The sequence below is a fragment of the Telmatherina bonti genome (genome assembly GCF_933228915.1).
Source record: "Telmatherina bonti genome assembly, chromosome: 2".
NCBI classification, from domain to species: domain Eukaryota; kingdom Metazoa; phylum Chordata; class Actinopteri; order Atheriniformes; family Telmatherinidae; genus Telmatherina; species Telmatherina bonti.
Genome location: NC_136620.1, coordinates 3237469 through 3257708, shown reverse-complemented (window position 1 = coordinate 3257708; position 20240 = coordinate 3237469). Strand labels below are relative to the sequence as shown.

Genomic DNA, 20240 nt, shown 5'->3' with positions numbered 1-20240 from the left:
CATGGGTCAGTATGGTACAGGTAGATAAGTCATGGGTCAGTATGGTACAGGTAGATAAGTCACGGGTCAGTATGGTCCAAGTAGATAAGTCACGGGTCAGTATGGTCCAAGTAGATAAGTCACGGGTCAGTATGGTCCAAGTAGATAAGTCACGGGTCAGTATGGTACAGGTAGATAAGTCACGGGTCAGTATGGTACAGGTAGATAAGTCACGGGTCAGTATGGTCCAAGTAGATAAGTCACGGGTCAGTATGGTACAGGTAGATAAGTCATGGGTCAGTATGGTACAGGTAGATAAGTCACGGGTCAGTATGGTACAGGTAGATAAGTCAAGGGTCAGTATGGTACAGGTAGATAAGTCATGGGTCAGTATGGTACAGGTAGATAAGTCATGGGTCAGTATGGTACAGGTAGATAAGTCATGGGTCAGTATGGTACAGGTAGATAAGTCATGGGTCAGTATGGTCCAAGTAGATAAGTCACGGGTCAGTATGGTCCAAGTAGATAAGTCACGGGTCAGTATGGTCCAAGTAGATAAGTCACGGGTCAGTATGGTCCAAGTAGATAAGTCACGGGTCAGTATGGTACAGGTAGATAAGTCACGGGTCAGTATGGTCCAAGTAGATAAGTCACGGGTCAGTATGGTACAGGTAGATAAGTCACGGGTCAGTATGGTCCAAGTAGATAAGTCACGGGTCAGTATGGTACAGGTAGATAAGTCATGGGTCAGTATGGTACAGGTAGATAAGTCACGGGTCAGTATGGTACAGGTAGATAAGTCAAGGGTCAGTATGGTACAGGTAGATAAGTCATGGGTCAGTATGGTACAGGTAGTTAAGTCACGGGTCAGTATGGTCCAAGTAGATAAGTCACGGGTCAGTATGGTACAGGTAGATAAGTCATGGGTCAGTATGGTACAGGTAGATAAGTCATGGGTCAGTATGGTACAGGTAGATAAGTCATGGGTCAGTATGGTACAGGTAGATAAGTCACGGGTCAGTATGGTCCAAGTAGATAAGTCACGGGTCAGTATGGTCCAAGTAGATAAGTCATGGGTCAGTATGGTACAGGTAGATAAGTCACGGGTCAGTATGGTCCAAGTAGATAAGTCACGGGTCAGTATGGTACAGGTAGATAAGTCATGGGTCAGTATGGTCCAAGTAGATAAGTCACGGGTCAGTATGGTACAGGTAGATAAGTCATGGGTCAGTATGGTACAAGTAGATAAGTCACGGGTCAGTATGGTACAGGTAGATAAGTCATGGGTCAGTATGGTACAGGTAGATAAGTCATGGGTCAGTATGGTACAAGTAGATAAGTCACGGGTCGGTATGATACAGGTAGATAAGTCATGGGTCAGTATGGTACAAGTAGATAAGGCACGGGTCAGTATGGTACAGGTAGATAAGTCATGGGTCAGTATGGTACAGGTATATAAGTCATGGGTCAATATGGTACAAGTAGATAAGTCATGGGTCGGTATGGTACAAGGAGATAATTCACGGGTCAGTATGGTACAGGTAGATAAGTCAAGGGTCAGTATGGTACAGGCAGATAAGTCAAGGGTCAGTATGGTACAGGTAGATAAGTCAAGGGTCAGTATGGTACAGGTAGATAAGTCACGGGTCAGTATGGTACAGGTAGATAAGTCACGGGTCAGTATGGTCCAAGTAGATAAGTCACGGGTCAGTATGGTACAGGTAGATAAGTCATGGGTCAGTATGGTACAGGTAGATAAGTCACGGGTCAGTATGGTACAGGTAGATAAGTCAAGGGTCAGTATGGTACAGGTAGATAAGTCATGGGTCAGTATGGTACAGGTAGTTAAGTCACGGGTCAGTATGGTCCAAGTAGATAAGTCACGGGTCAGTATGGTACAGGTAGATAAGTCATGGGTCAGTATGGTACAGGTAGATAAGTCATGGGTCAGTATGGTACAGGTAGATAAGTCATGGGTCAGTATGGTACAGGTAGATAAGTCACGGGTCAGTATGGTCCAAGTAGATAAGTCACGGGTCAGTATGGTCCAAGTAGATAAGTCATGGGTCAGTATGGTACAGGTAGATAAGTCACGGGTCAGTATGGTCCAAGTAGATAAGTCACGGGTCAGTATGGTACAGGTAGATAAGTCATGGGTCAGTATGGTCCAAGTAGATAAGTCACGGGTCAGTATGGTACAGGTAGATAAGTCATGGGTCAGTATGGTACAAGTAGATAAGTCACGGGTCAGTATGGTACAGGTAGATAAGTCATGGGTCAGTATGGTACAGGTAGATAAGTCATGGGTCAGTATGGTACAAGTAGATAAGTCACGGGTCGGTATGATACAGGTAGATAAGTCATGGGTCAGTATGGTACAAGTAGATAAGGCACGGGTCAGTATGGTACAGGTAGATAAGTCATGGGTCAGTATGGTACAGGTAGATAAGTCATGGGTCAGTATGGTACAGGTAGATAAGTCACGGGTCAGTATGGTCCAAGTAGATAAGTCACGGGTCAGTATGGTACAGGTAGATAAGTCACGGGTCAGTATGGTCCAAGTAGATAAGTCACGGGTCAGTATGGTACAGGTAGATAAGTCACGGGTCAGTATGGTCCAAGTAGATAAGTCATGGGTCAGTTGGTCCAGGTAGATAAGTCACGGGTCAGTATGGTCCAAGTAGATAAGTCATGGGTCAGTATGGTACAGGTAGATAAGTCATGGGTCAGTATGGTACAGGTAGATAAGTCATGGGTCAGTATGGTACAGGTAGATAACTCATGGGTCAGTATGGTACAGGTAGATAAGTCATGGGTCAGTATGGTACAGGTAGATAAGTCATGGGTCAGTATGGTCCAAGTAGATAAGTCACGGGTCAGTATGGTACAGGTAGATAAGTCATGGGTCAGTATGGTACAGGTAGATAAGTCATGGGTCAGTATGGTACAGGTAGATAAGTCACGGGTCAGTATGGTCCAAGTAGATAAGTCACGGGTCAGTATGGTACAGGTAGATAAGTCATGGGTCAGTATGGTACAGGTAGATAAGTCATGGGTCAGTATGGTACAGGTAGATAAGTCACGGGTCAGTATGGTCCAAGTAGATAAGTCACGGGTCAGTATGGTCCAAGCAGATAAGTCATGGGTCAGTATGGTACAGGTAGATAAGTCACGGGTCAGTATGGTCCAAGTAGATAAGTCACGGGTCAGTATGGTACAGGTAGATAAGTCATGGGTCAGTATGGTACAGGTAGATAAGTCACGGGTCAGTATGGTCCAAGTAGATAAGTCACGGGTCAGTATGGTACAGGTAGATAAGTCATGGGTCAGTATGGTACAAGTAGATAAGTCACGGGTCAGTATGGTACAGGTAGATAAGTCATGGGTCAGTATGGTACAGGTAGATAAGTCATGGGTCAGTATGGTACAAGTAGATAAGTCACGGGTCGGTATGATACAGGTAGATAAGTCATGGGTCAGTATGGTACAAGTAGATAAGTCATGGGTCAGTATGGTACAAGTAGATAAGTCACGGGTCGGTATGATACAGGTAGATAAGTCATGGGTCAGTATGGTACAAGTAGATAAGGCACGGGTCAGTATGGTACAGGTAGATAAGTCATGGGTCAGTATGGTACAGGTATATAAGTCATGGGTCAGTATGGTACAAGTAGATAAGTCACGGGTCGGTATGATACAGGTAGATAAGTCATGGGTCAGTATGGTACAAGTAGATAAGGCACGGGTCAGTATGGTACAGGTAGATAAGTCATGGGTCAGTATGGTACAGGTATATAAGTCATGGGTCAGTATGGTACAAGTAGATAAGTCATGGGTCGGTATGGTAAAAGGAGATAAGTCAAGGGTCAGTATGGTACAGGTAGATAAGTCAAGGGTCAGTATGGTACAGGTAGATAAGTCATGGGTCAGTATGGTACAGGTAGATAAGTCACGGGTCAGTATGGTACAGGTAGATAAGTCATGGGTCAGTATGGTACAGGTAAATAAGTCATGGGTCAGTATGGTCCAAGTAGATAAGGCACGGGTCAGTATGGTACAGGTAGATAAGTCATGGGTCAGTATGGTACAGGTAGATAAGTCATGGGTCAGTATGGTCCAAGTAGATAAGTCATGGGTCAGTATGGTACAGGTAGATAAGTCACGGGTCAGTATGGTACAGGTAGATAAGTCACGGGTCAGTATGGTACAGGTAGATAAGGCACGGGTCAGTATGGTATAAGTAGATAAGTCACGGGTCAGTATGGTACAGGTAGATAAGTCACGGGTCAGTATGGTACAGGTAGATAAGTCAAGGGTCAGTATGGTACAGGTAGATAAGTCATGGGTCAGTATGGTACAGGTAAATAAGTCATGGGTCAGTATGGTACAAGTAGATAAGGCACGGGTCAGTATGGTACAGGTAGATAAGTCACGGGTCAGTATGGTACAGGTAGATAAGGCAGGGGTCAGTATGGTACAAGTAGATAAGTCATGGGTCAGTATGGTACAGGTAGATAAGTCACGGGTCAGTATGGTACAGGTAGATAAGTCACGGGTCAGTATGGTACAGGTAGATAAGTCACGGGTCAGTATGGTACAGGTAGATAAGGCAGGGGTCAGTATGGTACAAGTAGATAAGTCATGGGTCAGTATGGTACAGGTAGATAAGTCACGGGTCAGTATGGTACAGGTAGATAAGTCACGGGTCAGTATGGTACAGGTAGATAAGTCACGGGTCAGTATGGTACAGGTAGATAAGTCAAGGGTCAGTATGGTAAAGGTAGATAAGTCACGGGTCAGTATGGTACAGGTAGATAAGTCATGGGTCAGTATGGTACAGGTAGATAAGTCACGGGTCAGTATGGTACAGGTAGATAAGTCATGGGTCAGTATGGTACAGGTAGATAAGTCATGGGTCAGTATGGTACAGGTAGATAAGTCACGGGTCAGTATGGTCCAAGTAGATAAGTCATGGGTCAGTATGGTACAGGTAGATAAGTCATGGGTCAGTATGGTACAGGTAGATAAGTCATGGGTCAGTATGGTACAGGTAGATAAGTCATGGGTCAGTATGGTACAGGTAGATAAGTCATGGGTCAGTATGGTACAAGTAGATAAGTCACGGGTCGGTATGATACAGGTAGATAAGTCATGGGTCAGTATGGTACAAGTAGATAAGTCATGGGTCAGTATGGTACAAGTAGATAAGTCACGGGTCGGTATGATACAGGTAGATAAGTCATGGGTCAGTATGGTACAAGTAGATAAGGCACGGGTCAGTATGGTACAGGTAGATAAGTCATGGGTCAGTATGGTACAGGTATATAAGTCATGGGTCAGTATGGTACAAGTAGATAAGTCACGGGTCGGTATGATACAGGTAGATAAGTCATGGGTCAGTATGGTACAAGTAGATAAGGCACGGGTCAGTATGGTACAGGTAGATAAGTCATGGGTCAGTATGGTACAGGTATATAAGTCATGGGTCAGTATGGTACAAGTAGATAAGTCATGGGTCGGTATGGTAAAAGGAGATAAGTCAAGGGTCAGTATGGTACAGGTAGATAAGTCAAGGGTCAGTATGGTACAGGTAGATAAGTCATGGGTCAGTATGGTACAGGTAGATAAGTCACGGGTCAGTATGGTACAGGTAGATAAGTCATGGGTCAGTATGGTACAGGTAAATAAGTCATGGGTCAGTATGGTCCAAGTAGATAAGGCACGGGTCAGTATGGTACAGGTAGATAAGTCATGGGTCAGTATGGTACAGGTAGATAAGTCATGGGTCAGTATGGTCCAAGTAGATAAGTCATGGGTCAGTATGGTACAGGTAGATAAGTCACGGGTCAGTATGGTACAGGTAGATAAGTCACGGGTCAGTATGGTACAGGTAGATAAGGCACGGGTCAGTATGGTACAAGTAGATAAGTCACGGGTCAGTATGGTACAGGTAGATAAGTCACGGGTCAGTATGGTACAGGTAGATAAGTCAAGGGTCAGTATGGTACAGGTAGATAAGTCATGGGTCAGTATGGTACAGGTAAATAAGTCATGGGTCAGTATGGTACAAGTAGATAAGGCACGGGTCAGTATGGTACAGGTAGATAAGTCACGGGTCAGTATGGTACAGGTAGATAAGGCAGGGGTCAGTATGGTACAAGTAGATAAGTCATGGGTCAGTATGGTACAGGTAGATAAGTCACGGGTCAGTATGGTACAGGTAGATAAGTCAAGGGTCAGTATGGTAAAGGTAGATAAGTCACGGGTCAGTATGGTACAGGTAGATAAGTCATGGGTCAGTATGGTACAGGTAGATAAGTCACGGGTCAGTATGGTACAGGTAGATAAGTCATGGGTCAGTATGGTACAGGTAGATAAGTCATGGGTCAGTATGGTACAGGTAGATAAGTCACGGGTCAGTATGGTCCAAGTAGATAAGTCATGGGTCAGTATGGTACAGGTAGATAAGTCATGGGTCAGTATGGTACAGGTAGATAAGTCATGGGTCAGTATGGTACAGGTAGATAAGTCACGGGTCAGTATGGTCCAAGTAGATAAGTCATGGGTCAGTTGGTACAGGTAGATAAGTCATGGGTCAGTATGGTACAGGTAGATAAGTCACGGGTCAGTATGGTACAGGTAGATAAGTCATGGGTCAGTATGGTACAGGTAGATAAGTCATGGGTCAGTATGGTACAGGTAGATAAGTCATGGGTCAGTATGGTACAGGTAGATAAGTCATGGGTCAGTATGGTACAGGTAGATAAGTCATGGGTCAGTATGGTACAGGTAGATAAGGCACGGGTCAGTATGGTCCAAGTAGATAAGTCACGGGTCAGTATGGTACAGGTAGATAAGTCATGGGTCAGTATGGTACAGGTAGATAAGTCATGGGTCAGTATGGTACAGGTAGATAAGTCACGGGTCAGTATGGTCCAAGTAGATAAGTCACGGGTCAGTATGGTACAGGTAGATAAGTCATGGGTCAGTATGGTACAGGTAGATAAGGCACGGGTCAGTATGGTCCAAGTAGATAAGTCACGGGTCAGTATGGTACAGGTAGATAAGTCATGGGTCAGTATGGTACAGGTAGATAAGTCATGGGTCAGTATGGTACAGGTAGATAAGTCATGGGTCAGTATGGTACAGGTAGATAAGTCACGGGTCAGTATGGTCCAAGTAGATAAGTCACGGGTCAGTATGGTACAGGTAGATAAGTCACGGGTCAGTATGGTCCAAGTAGATAAGTCACGGGTCAGTATGGTACAGGTAGATAAGTCATGGGTCAGTATGGTACAGGTAGATAAGTCATGGGTCAGTATGGTCCAAGTAGATAAGTCACGGGTCAGTATGGTACAGGTAGATAAGTCATGGGTCAGTATGGTACAGGTAGATAAGTCATGGGTCAGTATGGTCCAAGTAGATAAGTCACGGGTCAGTATGGTACAGGTAGATAAGTCATGGGTCAGTATGGTACAGGTAGATAAGTCACGAGTCAGTATGGTACAGGTAGATAAGTCATGGGTCAGTATGGTCCAAGTAGATAAGTCACGGGTCAGTATGGTACAGGTAGATAAGTCATGGGTCAGTATGGTACAAGTAGATCAATAATGGGTCAGTATGGTACAGGTAGATAAGTCACGGGTCAGTATGGTACAGGTAGATAAGTCACGGGTCAGTATGGTACAAGTAGATAAGTCATGGGTCAGTATGGTACAAGTAGATCAATAATGGGTCAGTATGGTACAGGTAGATAAGTCACGGGTCAGTATGGTACAGGTAGATAAGTCATGGGTCAGTATGGTACAAGTAGATCAATAATGGGTCAGTATGGTACAGGTAGATAAGTCACGGGTCAGTATGGTCCAAGTAGATAAGTCACGGGTCAGTATGGTACAGGTAGATAAGTCACGGGTCAGTATGGTCCAAGTAGATAAGTCACGGGTCAGTATGGTACAGGTAGATAAGTCATGGGTCAGTATGGTACAGGTAGATAAGTCACGGGTCAGTATGGTACAGGTAGATAAGTCATGGGTCAGTATGGTACAGGTAGTTAAGTCACGGGTCAGTATGGTCCAAGTAGATAAGTCATGGGTCAGTATGGTACAGGTAGATAAGTCATGGGTCAGTATGGTACAGGTAGATAAGTCATGGGTCAGTATGGTACAGGTAGATAAGTCATGGGTCAGTATGGTACAGGTAGATAAGTCACGGGTCAGTATGGTCCAAGTAGATAAGTCACGGGTCAGTATGGTCCAAGTAGATAAGTCATGGGTCAGTATGGTACAGGTAGATAAGTCACGGGTCAGTATGGTCCAAGTAGATAAGTCACGGGTCAGTATGGTACAGGTAGATAAGTCATGGGTCAGTATGGTCCAAGTAGATAAGTCACGGGTCAGTATGGTACAGGTAGATAAGTCATGGGTCAGTATGGTACAAGTAGATAAGTCACGGGTCAGTATGGTACAGGTAGATAAGTCATGGGTCAGTATGGTACAGGTAGATAAGTCATGGGTCAGTATGGTACAAGTAGATAAGTCACGGGTCGGTATGATACAGGTAGATAAGTCATGGGTCAGTATGGTACAAGTAGATAAGGCACGGGTCAGTATGGTACAGGTAGATAAGTCATGGGTCAGTATGGTACAGGTATATAAGTCATGGGTCAATATGGTACAAGTAGATAAGTCATGGGTCGGTATGGTACAAGGAGATAATTCACGGGTCAGTATGGTACAGGTAGATAAGTCAAGGGTCAGTATGGTACAGGCAGATAAGTCATGGGTCAGTATGGTACAGGTAGATAAGTCAAGGGTCAGTATGGTACAGGTAGATAAGTCACGGGTCAGTATGGTACAGGTAGATAAGTCACGGGTCAGTATGGTCCAAGTAGATAAGTCACGGGTCAGTATGGTACAGGTAGATAAGTCATGGGTCAGTATGGTACAGGTAGATAAGTCACGGGTCAGTATGGTACAGGTAGATAAGTCAAGGGTCAGTATGGTACAGGTAGATAAGTCATGGGTCAGTATGGTACAGGTAGTTAAGTCACGGGTCAGTATGGTCCAAGTAGATAAGTCACGGGTCAGTATGGTACAGGTAGATAAGTCATGGGTCAGTATGGTACAGGTAGATAAGTCATGGGTCAGTATGGTACAGGTAGATAAGTCATGGGTCAGTATGGTACAGGTAGATAAGTCACGGGTCAGTATGGTCCAAGTAGATAAGTCACGGGTCAGTATGGTCCAAGTAGATAAGTCATGGGTCAGTATGGTACAGGTAGATAAGTCACGGGTCAGTATGGTCCAAGTAGATAAGTCACGGGTCAGTATGGTACAGGTAGATAAGTCATGGGTCAGTATGGTCCAAGTAGATAAGTCACGGGTCAGTATGGTACAGGTAGATAAGTCATGGGTCAGTATGGTACAAGTAGATAAGTCACGGGTCAGTATGGTACAGGTAGATAAGTCATGGGTCAGTATGGTACAGGTAGATAAGTCATGGGTCAGTATGGTACAAGTAGATAAGTCACGGGTCGGTATGATACAGGTAGATAAGTCATGGGTCAGTATGGTACAAGTAGATAAGGCACGGGTCAGTATGGTACAGGTAGATAAGTCATGGGTCAGTATGGTACAGGTATATAAGTCATGGGTCAATATGGTACAAGTAGATAAGTCATGGGTCGGTATGGTACAAGGAGATAATTCACGGGTCAGTATGGTACAGGTAGATAAGTCAAGGGTCAGTATGGTACAGGTAGATAAGTCAAGGGTCAGTATGGTACAGGTAGATAAGTCAAGGGTCAGTATGGTACAGGTAGATAAGTCACGGGTCAGTATGGTACAGGTAGATAAGTCATGGGTCAGTATGGTACAGGTAGATAAGTCACGGGTCAGTATGGTACAGGTAGATAAGTCATGGGTCAGTATGGTCCAAGTAGATAAGTCACGGGTCAGTATGGTACAGGTAGATAAGTCATGGGTCAGTATGGTACAGGTAGATAAGTCACGGGTCAGTATGGTCCAAGTAGATAAGTCATGGGTCAGTATGGTACAGGTAGATAAGTCATGGGTCAGTATGGTACAGGTAGATAAGTCATGGGTCAGTATGGTACAGGTAGATAAGTCATGGGTCAGTATGGTACAGGTAGATAAGTCATGGGTCAGTATGGTACAGGTAGATAAGTCATGGGTCAGTATGGTACAGGTAGATAAGTCACGGGTCAGTATGGTCCAAGTAGATAAGTCACGGGTCAGTATGGTACAGGTAGATAAGTCATGGGTCAGTATGGTCCAAGTAGATAAGTCACGGGTCAGTATGGTCCAGGTAGATAAGTCACGGGTCAGTATGGTCCAAGTAGATAAGTCATGGGTCAGTATGGTACAGGTAGATAAGTCACGGGTCAGTATGGTACAGGTAGATAAGTCACGGGTCAGTATGGTCCAAGTAGATAAGTCATGGGTCAGTTGGTCCAGGTAGATAAGTCACGGGTCAGTATGGTCCAAGTAGATAAGTCATGGGTCAGTATGGTACAGGTAGATAAGTCATGGGTCAGTATGGTATAGGTAGATAGGGCACGGGTCAGTATGGTCCAAGTAGATAAGTCATGGGTCAGTATGGTACAGGTAGATAAGTCACGGGTCAGTATGGTACAGGTAGATAAGTCATGGGTCAGTATGGTACAGGTAAATAAGTCATGGGTCAGTATGGTCCAAGTAGATAAGGCACGGGTCAGTATGGTACAGGTAGATAAGTCATGGGTCAGTATGGTACAGGTAGATAAGTCATGGGTCAGTATGGTCCAAGTAGATAAGTCATGGGTCAGTATGGTACAGGTAGATAAGTCACGGGTCAGTATGGTACAGGTAGATAAGTCACGGGTCAGTATGGTACAGGTAGATAAGTCACGGGTCAGTATGGTACAAGTAGATAAGTCACGGGTCAGTATGGTACAGGTAGATAAGTCACGGGTCAGTATGGTACAGGTAGATAAGTCAAGGGTCAGTATGGTACAGGTAGATAAGTCATGGGTCAGTATGGTACAGGTAAATAAGTCATGGGTCAGTATGGTACAAGTAGATAAGGCACGGGTCAGTATGGTACAGGTAGATAAGTCACGGGTCAGTATGGTACAGGTAGATAAGGCACGGGTCAGTATGGTACAAGTAGATAAGTCATGGGTCAGTATGGTACAGGTAGATAAGTCACGGGTCAGTATGGTACAGGTAGATAAGTCAAGGGTCAGTATGGTAAAGGTAGATAAGTCACGGGTCAGTATGGTACAGGTAGATAAGTCATGGGTCAGTATGGTACAGGTAGATAAGTCACGGGTCAGTATGGTACAGGTAGATAAGTCATGGGTCAGTATGGTACAGGTAGATAAGTCATGGGTCAGTATGGTACAGGTAGATAAGTCACGGGTCAGTATGGTCCAAGTAGATAAGTCATGGGTCAGTATGGTACAGGTAGATAAGTCATGGGTCAGTATGGTCCAAGTAGATAAGTCATGGGTCAGTATGGTACAGGTAGATAAGTCATGGGTCAGTATGGTACAGGTAGATAAGTCATGGGTCAGTATGGTACAGGTAGATAAGTCATGGGTCAGTATGGTACAGGTAGATAAGTCACGGGTCAGTATGGTACAGGTAGATAAGTCATGGGTCAGTATGGTACAGGTAGATAAGTCACGGGTCAGTATGGTCCAAGTAGATAAGTCATGGGTCAGTATGGTACAGGTAGATAAGTCATGGGTCAGTATGGTACAGGTAGATAAGTCATGGGTCAGTATGGTACAGGTAGATAAGTCATGGGTCAGTATGGTACAGGTAGATAAGTCACGGGTCAGTATGGTCCAAGTAGATAAGTCATGGGTCAGTTGGTACAGGTAGATAAGTCATGGGTCAGTATGGTACAGGTAGATAAGTCACGGGTCAGTATGGTACAGGTAGATAAGTCATGGGTCAGTATGGTACAGGTAGATAAGTCATGGGTCAGTATGGTACAGGTAGATAAGTCATGGGTCAGTATGGTACAGGTAGATAAGTCATGGGTCAGTATGGTACAGGTAGATAAGGCACGGGTCAGTATGGTCCAAGTAGATAAGTCACGGGTCAGTATGGTACAGGTAGATAAGTCATGGGTCAGTATGGTACAGGTAGATAAGTCATGGGTCAGTATGGTACAGGTAGATAAGTCACGGGTCAGTATGGTCCAAGTAGATAAGTCACGGGTCAGTATGGTACAGGTAGATAAGTCATGGGTCAGTATGGTACAGGTAGATAAGGCACGGGTCAGTATGGTCCAAGTAGATAAGTCACGGGTCAGTATGGTACAGGTAGATAAGTCATGGGTCAGTATGGTACAGGTAGATAAGTCATGGGTCAGTATGGTACAGGTAGATAAGTCATGGGTCAGTATGGTACAGGTAGATAAGTCACGGGTCAGTATGGTCCAAGTAGATAAGTCACGGGTCAGTATGGTACAGGTAGATAAGTCACGGGTCAGTATGGTCCAAGTAGATAAGTCACGGGTCAGTATGGTACAGGTAGATAAGTCATGGGTCAGTATGGTACAGGTAGATAAGTCATGGGTCAGTATGGTCCAAGTAGATAAGTCACGGGTCAGTATGGTACAGGTAGATAAGTCATGGGTCAGTATGGTACAGGTAGATAAGTCATGGGTCAGTATGGTCCAAGTAGATAAGTCACGGGTCAGTATGGTACAGGTAGATAAGTCATGGGTCAGTATGGTACAGGTAGATAAGTCACGGGTCAGTATGGTACAGGTAGATAAGTCATGGGTCAGTATGGTCCAAGTAGATAAGTCATGGGTCAGTATGGTACAGGTAGATAAGTCACGGGTCAGTATGGTCCAAGTAGATAAGTCATGGGTCAGTATGGTACAGGTAGATAAGTCATGGGTCAGTATGGTCCAAGTAGATAAGTCATGGGTCAGTATGGTACAGGTAGATAAGTCATGGGTCAGTATGGTACAGGTAGATAAGTCACGGGTCAGTATGGTCCAAGTAGATAAGTCACGGGTCAGTATGGTACAGGTAGATAAGTCATGGGTCAGTATGGTACAGGTAGATAAGGCACGGGTCAGTATGGTCCAAGTAGATAAGTCACGGGTCAGTATGGTACAGGTAGATAAGTCATGGGTCAGTATGGTACAGGTAGATAAGTCATGGGTCAGTATGGTACAGGTAGATAAGTCATGGGTCAGTATGGTACAGGTAGATAAGTCACGGGTCAGTATGGTCCAAGTAGATAAGTCACGGGTCAGTATGGTACAGGTAGATAAGTCACGGGTCAGTATGGTCCAAGTAGATAAGTCACGGGTCAGTATGGTACAGGTAGATAAGTCATGGGTCAGTATGGTACAGGTAGATAAGTCATGGGTCAGTATGGTCCAAGTAGATAAGTCACGGGTCAGTATGGTACAGGTAGATAAGTCATGGGTCAGTATGGTACAGGTAGATAAGTCATGGGTCAGTATGGTCCAAGTAGATAAGTCACGGGTCAGTATGGTACAGGTAGATAAGTCATGGGTCAGTATGGTACAGGTAGATAAGTCACGGGTCAGTATGGTACAGGTAGATAAGTCATGGGTCAGTATGGTCCAAGTAGATAAGTCACGGGTCAGTATGGTACAGGTAGATAAGTCATGGGTCAGTATGGTACAAGTAGATCAATAATGGGTCAGTATGGTACAGGTAGATAAGTCACGGGTCAGTATGGTACAGGTAGATAAGTCACGGGTCAGTATGGTACAAGTAGATCAATAATGGGTCAGTATGGTACAGGTAGATAAGTCACGGGTCAGTATGGTACAGGTAGATAAGTCATGGGTCAGTATGGTACAAGTAGATCAATAATGGGTCAGTATGGTACAGGTAGATAAGTCACGGGTCAGTATGGTACAGGTAGATAAGTCACGGGTCAGTATGGTACAAGTAGATAAGTCATGGGTCAGTATGGTACAGGTAGATAAGTCATGGGTCAGTATGGTACAGGTAGATAAGTCATGGGTCAGTATGGTACAGGTAGATAAGTCATGGGTCAGTATGGTACAGGTAGATAAGTCATGGGTCAGTATGGTACAGGTAGGTAAGTCACGGGTCAGTATGGTACAGGTAGATAAGTCACGGGTCAGTATGGTACAGGTAGATAAGTCATGGGTCAGTATGGTACAGGTAGATAAGTCACGGGTCAGTATGGTACAGGTAGATAAGTCATGGGTCAGTATGGTACAGGTAGATAAGGCACGGGTCAGTATGGTACAGGTAGATAAGTCATGGGTCAGTATGGTACAGGTAGATAAGTCACGGGTCAGTATGGTACAGGTAGATAAGTCATGGGTCAGTATGGTACAGGTAGATAAGGCACGGGTCAGTATGGTACAGGTAGATAAGTCACGGGTCAGTATGGTACAGGTAGATAAGTCATGGGTCAGTATGGTACAGGTAGATAAGTCATGGGTCAGTATGGTACAGGTAGATAAGTCACGGGTCAGTATGGTACAGGTAGATAAGGCACGGGTCAGTATGGTCCAAGTAGATAAGTCACGGGTCAGTATGGTACAGGTAGATAAGTCATGGGTCAGTATGGTACAGGTAGATAAGTCACGGGTCAGTATGGTACAGGTAGATAAGTCATGGGTCAGTATGGTACAAGTAGATAAGTCATGGGTCAGTATGGTACAGGTAGATAAGTCATGGGTCAGTATGGTACAGGTAGATAAGGCACGGGTCAGTATGGTACAGGTAGATAAGTCACGGGTCAGTATGGTACAGGTGAATGAAGGATAGGTTGTATGGGACAGGTTGATTAAAGATGGGTCAGTAGAGGACAAGTCAGTAAAGGATGAGTCTGTATGGTACAAGTGAGTATAGGATGGCCGATAAAGATTGGATTACTATGGTACAGGTCAATAAAGGATGGGTCAGTAGAGAATAAAGAAATAAAGGATAGGTTCGTACGGCACAAGTGAGCATAGGATGGGTCGATATGGTACAGGTAGATAAAGAATAAGTCTATATGGGAGAGGTCAAAAGAGGACGGGTCAGTAGAGGACGAGTCGATAAAGGACAGGCCTGTACAGGGTGGTTTAAGGTTACAGCTGCTATGGAAAGGCATCAGATATTCTGAACAAACCAAACTGTCTCAAGTGGACCTCATCTGTTCAACATCCATTCATAATATTTATGTGAAAACATGAATTTTTCTTAAATATTAAAAACATTCTCAGATAAGTGTTTTATAAAAGTAGTCTACATGAGTATTCTAGTATCATGTCTGGGAGCAACTAGATTACTGTAATAATCTAATCTGACATATTTACATGCACTTCTGAAATACAAAACTGGAAAGATCCTTGTCTGCATTTACCAGTAGATTAACAGATTTATATATGATGTCACTTCCTGTTATTTTCAAAACATTTTAAGTTTGTTGAATATGGAGCCTACAACTTCAGCATTTGCTGGTAGCCTGAAAGTTGACGGCATAGGCTGAATATAAAAGATGGACGTAGCCTCCATGACATCACCTGTAGGTGCTACTGTGAGGTTCAGTGGGTGGTTCCTGAGGGGATGAGGGGGGAGCTGATATAAAGCCCATATTCACTGTTAGCTGTGTATAGGACATCTTCTCCCCGAGTGAAACATGGCTGCAATCTGCTCAGAATGTCAGTGTGACGTTACATTTTCAACATTTCTCACAAGAACAAAGGGATAAGGGACCTGTTTGGGCCCGAGCTGTTTGGAAACATGTTTTACAAATATTTCCACTTGGATGTTAAATGACATTGCCATAAATAGAGCATGCATTTCCAGCTTGGAATCCCACCCAAGATGCGCTACAGGCTTATTAATAGCATTGGATGCAGAGCATTTACATCAGTTTGTATGTTTGAGGCTGTACGGCGGCCGAGGTCGACCTCGTGGAGAAATTAGTCCTTCATACCTTTAAATGGTGCCCTACTCTGATAGAACATTGTTTGTAATGTGAATCTGTAGAAATGCCATCTGGCTGGAGGTTTTCTGTCCACCTGCTCCTGCAAGAGGTCACTTCACAGGTCCAGGTATGTCTGTGGTGATGATTTCCATAGAAACAAATGACTCAGACACACACACACACACACACACACACACACACACACACACACGATGTTTGAGGTTTTTGCAGAAGCAGCAGACATGAAGCACTGTTGCAAGGTTTTCCTAAACAAACCAGTGTGAATGCAGCCATTGTTGCTTCCACCGACTCATTACTGTGTTTGGGGATGTGTAAACCTCTCACAGCTAAATCTGTGAGTATACCACCAATACTCATGTTTTACCATTTTTTGTCAGATTTTTCCAGACTTCCACGCTCAGAGTAAACGACCATATTTACAGCTGCTGGGTTAAAACTTCTTACCGTGGTTTCGTCTTCGTGGAGCACCTGGTCATAACCACTCAGCGCCACGCAGAATATGATAGCCGTCACATCCTCAAAACAGTGGATCCACTTCTTCCTCTCTGACCTCTGACCTCCCACATCAAACAGCCTGGTGGACACAAACATGCGTTTACTGCTTTATGCAGGAGAGAAAAAGCATTGGAGGAAATAAAGTGCAGTTTTAGAACATGCATGAGGAGTATAAAAAAGGATGTAAGGGTGAGAAGCCTCCATCATAGTGAATAAACTGTAAAAATATAAAAGGCTAAAATTTTAGAAAAACTGTGTTTAAATATGTGACAGATTAGAGAAAAGCAGATAGTCTCCATTTTTACCGAAAGACGAGATAGTGATAATATTATTTCTGTTGTATTGAATCACTTGTAAAGCTCAAAAACCATCCATCCAATTTCTGCCGCTTATCCGGGGTCGGGTCGCGGGGGCAGCAGCCTAAGCAGGGAAGCCCAGACTTCCCTCTCCCCACACACTCTGCGGGGGGATCCCGAGGCGTTCCCAGGCCAGCCGAGAGATATAATCCCTCCAGCGTGTCCTGGGTCTTCCCCGGGGTCTCCTCCCAGAGGGACATGCCTGGAACACCTCACCAGCGAGGTCCAGGAGGCATCCTGACCAGATGCCCGAGCCACCTCAACTGGTTCCTCTCGATGCGGAGGAGCAGCGGCTCTACTCTGATCTCCTCCCGGATGACCGAGCTCCTCACCCTATCTCTAAGGGAGAGGGATGCTACCCTCTAGTTTACTGAGGTAAACCCCAACGTGCAGGCACCAAGCCTGAGTTTAACTATTTCTAACCGGAACCACTCAACCTCTCGCACAAGCTCACAAGCTCCCTCCTTCCCCACCAGAGAGGTGGGGAAGGAGGGACATTCTCCAGGGACATTCAATGTCCCTAGAGACAGTTTTTGAAACGGAAGATTGGACCACTAGAGTCCTCCCCTCTTGTGACCGCTTCACATTGCAACCGATACCCATGGCTCCTACCACAGATGGTGAGCCACCGGAAGGTGGAGCCCAGGTCACCCTTTCAAACTAAGCCCAACCGGGCCCCAAGGGCGAAGGTTCGGCCAACAGGCACTTGCTCTCGTGCCACTCTCTCTCAGGGAAGCTCTAAAACCACTAGAAAGTTTCAGAGTTAGTTGTGTAACATTGTGGGTTGGTGGTCGGACCGACTTCAGATTTGATCATCGTTGTTAGCCTGAACATTTTAACCTAAACACAATAGTGTGAACATATTAACCTCAACGTGTTAGTAAGGAACATGTTAACCTGAACATATTAGCCTGTCTGAACATATTAACTTGAATGTGTGAGCCTGAACATATTAATCTGAATGTGTTAGTCTGAACATATTAACCTGAACATAATAGCCTGAACATATTAACCTCAATGTGTTACGCTGAACATGTTAACCTAAATGTGTTAGCCTGAACATATGAACCTGAATGTGTTACCCTAAACATATAAACCTAAATGTGTTAGCATGAACATATTAACCTGAATGTGTTACGCTGAACATATTAACCCGAACATTTTAGCCTCTATGTTTTAAAGCTTTTACACATCGAAAGCAGTACAAAACAACACAAAAGCGCAATTAATTTGGAGATGAACTAAAGACGTTTCTTTCTCTGCACACCAAGTGTGATGTAAAACGGTGATTAAATGATGAAGATTCTAAAACAAACTGGCAGGGTGGATTCCCCATCAAGCAATGACAGCAGTCCCATCTGTCATCATTCCCAGCGCTCCGTGTTCTAATTGAATCCTACTCCATAAATATGGACACTTATTTAAACCTTTCAATCCAATTAATCATAGTGCTGGTATGTGCGCACAGACACACAGAACTCTGATTGGTGGAGGCGTTAATGGACCTGAAGTGGAGGTTTTTGAAGGTGAAGTGTGTCTCGACGATCCCGGTGGTCTTCACTCGGGTCCTCAGAATGTCCTGCTCTGTGGGCTGGTAGTCTGCCCCACCGATACGATCTAGACTGTCCAGGTAGCTGTGGACAGAAACACAGAGGACCAAATCGAACATGTTTCACAGCATCCTCTTTCATTAGGTCTTGTAGAAAAACTGCCATCAGATTCATCTAAAATCTTGCAGACGCTGATAATGTTTTCATCTTTATGTGAGATTAAGGAACCAGCAGATAAATATATATGTAAATGCCCATATAAGGTCATAAAACTGAAGGCCCGCCAGCCTGCAGTCTGGTCCCTGAATGCATCATAAGCAAACTGAGCAGTGGCCGGTGCGCTCGCCTTATAGTCCTGGTGGTTTGCTGTGATGGACATTCTCCTCCCACAACCACACCTTCATGAGGTCAGTAAGATGGATGGATGGATGGATGGATGGATGGATGAATGGATGGACGGACGGATGGACAGACGGACGGACGGAAGGATGGATGGATGGATACCAGTTAATTCAATTTACCGGTTTAATGAACAGATACTGGTTTAATGAACAGATACCGGTTTAATGAACAGATACCGGTTTAATGAACAGATACTGGGTTAATGAACAGATACTGGTTTAATGAACAGATACTGGTTTAATGAACAGATACTGGTTTAATGAACAGATACGGCGTTAATGAACAGATACTGGTTTAATGAACAGATACTGGTTTAATGAACAGATACCGGTTTAATGAACAGATACCGGTTTAATGAACAGATACTGGTTTAATGAACAGATACCGGTTTAATGAACAGATACTGGTTTAATGAACAGATACTGGGTTAATGAACAGATACTGGGTTAATGAACAGATACCGGTTTAATGAACAGATACTGGTTTAATGAACAGATACCGGTTTAATGAACAGATACCGGTTTAATGAACAGATACCGGGTTAATGAACAGATACTGGGTTAATGAACAGATACTGGTTTAATGAACAGATACCGGTTTAATGAACAGATACCGGGTTAATGAACAGATACTGGGTTAATGAACAGATACTGGTTTAATGAACAGATACCGGTTTAATGAACAGATACCGGTTTAATGAACAGATACTGGTTTAATGAACAGATACCGGTTTAATGAACAGATACCGGGTTAATGAACAGATAATGGGTTAATGAACAGATACTGGTTTAATGAACAGATACCGGTTTAATGAACAGATACTGGGTTAATGAACAGATACTGGTTTAATGAACAGATACCGGTTTAATGAACAGATACCGGTTTAATGAACAGATACCGGTTTAATGAACAGATACCGGTTTAATGAACAGATACTGGTTTAATGAACAGATACTGGGTTAATGAACAGATACTGGTTTAATGAACAGATACTGGTTTAATGAACAGATACTGGGTTAGTGAACAGATACCGGTTTAATGAACAGATACTGGTTTAATGAACAGATACCGGTTTAATGAACAGATACTGGTTTAATGAACAGATACCGGTTTAATGAACAGATACCGGTTTAATGAACAGATACCGGTTTAATGAACAGATACTGGTTTAATGAACAGATACTGGGTTAATGAACAGATACCGGTTTAATGAACAGATACCGGTTTAATGAACAGATACTGGTTTAATGAACAGATACTGGTTTAATGAACAGATACTGGGTTAATGAACAGATACCGGTTTAATGAACAGATACTGGTTTAATGAACAGATACTGGGTTAATGAACAGATACCGGTTTAATGAACAGATACTGGTTTAATGAACAGATACTGGGTTAATGAACAGATACCGGTTTAATGAACAGATACCGGTTTAATGAACAGATACCGGTTTAATGAACAGATACCGGGTTAATG

At 43.9% G+C, this 20240-nt stretch overlaps 1 protein-coding gene across 1 annotated transcript in view; it reads right to left on the bottom strand.

The window, feature by feature from the left end:
- The window catches only part of LOC306762528 (guanine nucleotide-binding protein G(o) subunit alpha), a gene marked incomplete at both ends in the record, with an annotated part of 249970 nt that overhangs the window by 33405 nt on the left and 196325 nt on the right, over window positions 1-20240 (bottom strand). Inside the window, 2 exons of the mRNA XM_079249040.1 lie at window positions 16404-16533; window positions 18316-18444. Of these exons, the coding sequence (XP_079105166.1) occupies window positions 16404-16533; window positions 18316-18444 (259 nt within the window). The remainder of the gene's footprint in view (window positions 1-16403; window positions 16534-18315; window positions 18445-20240) is intronic.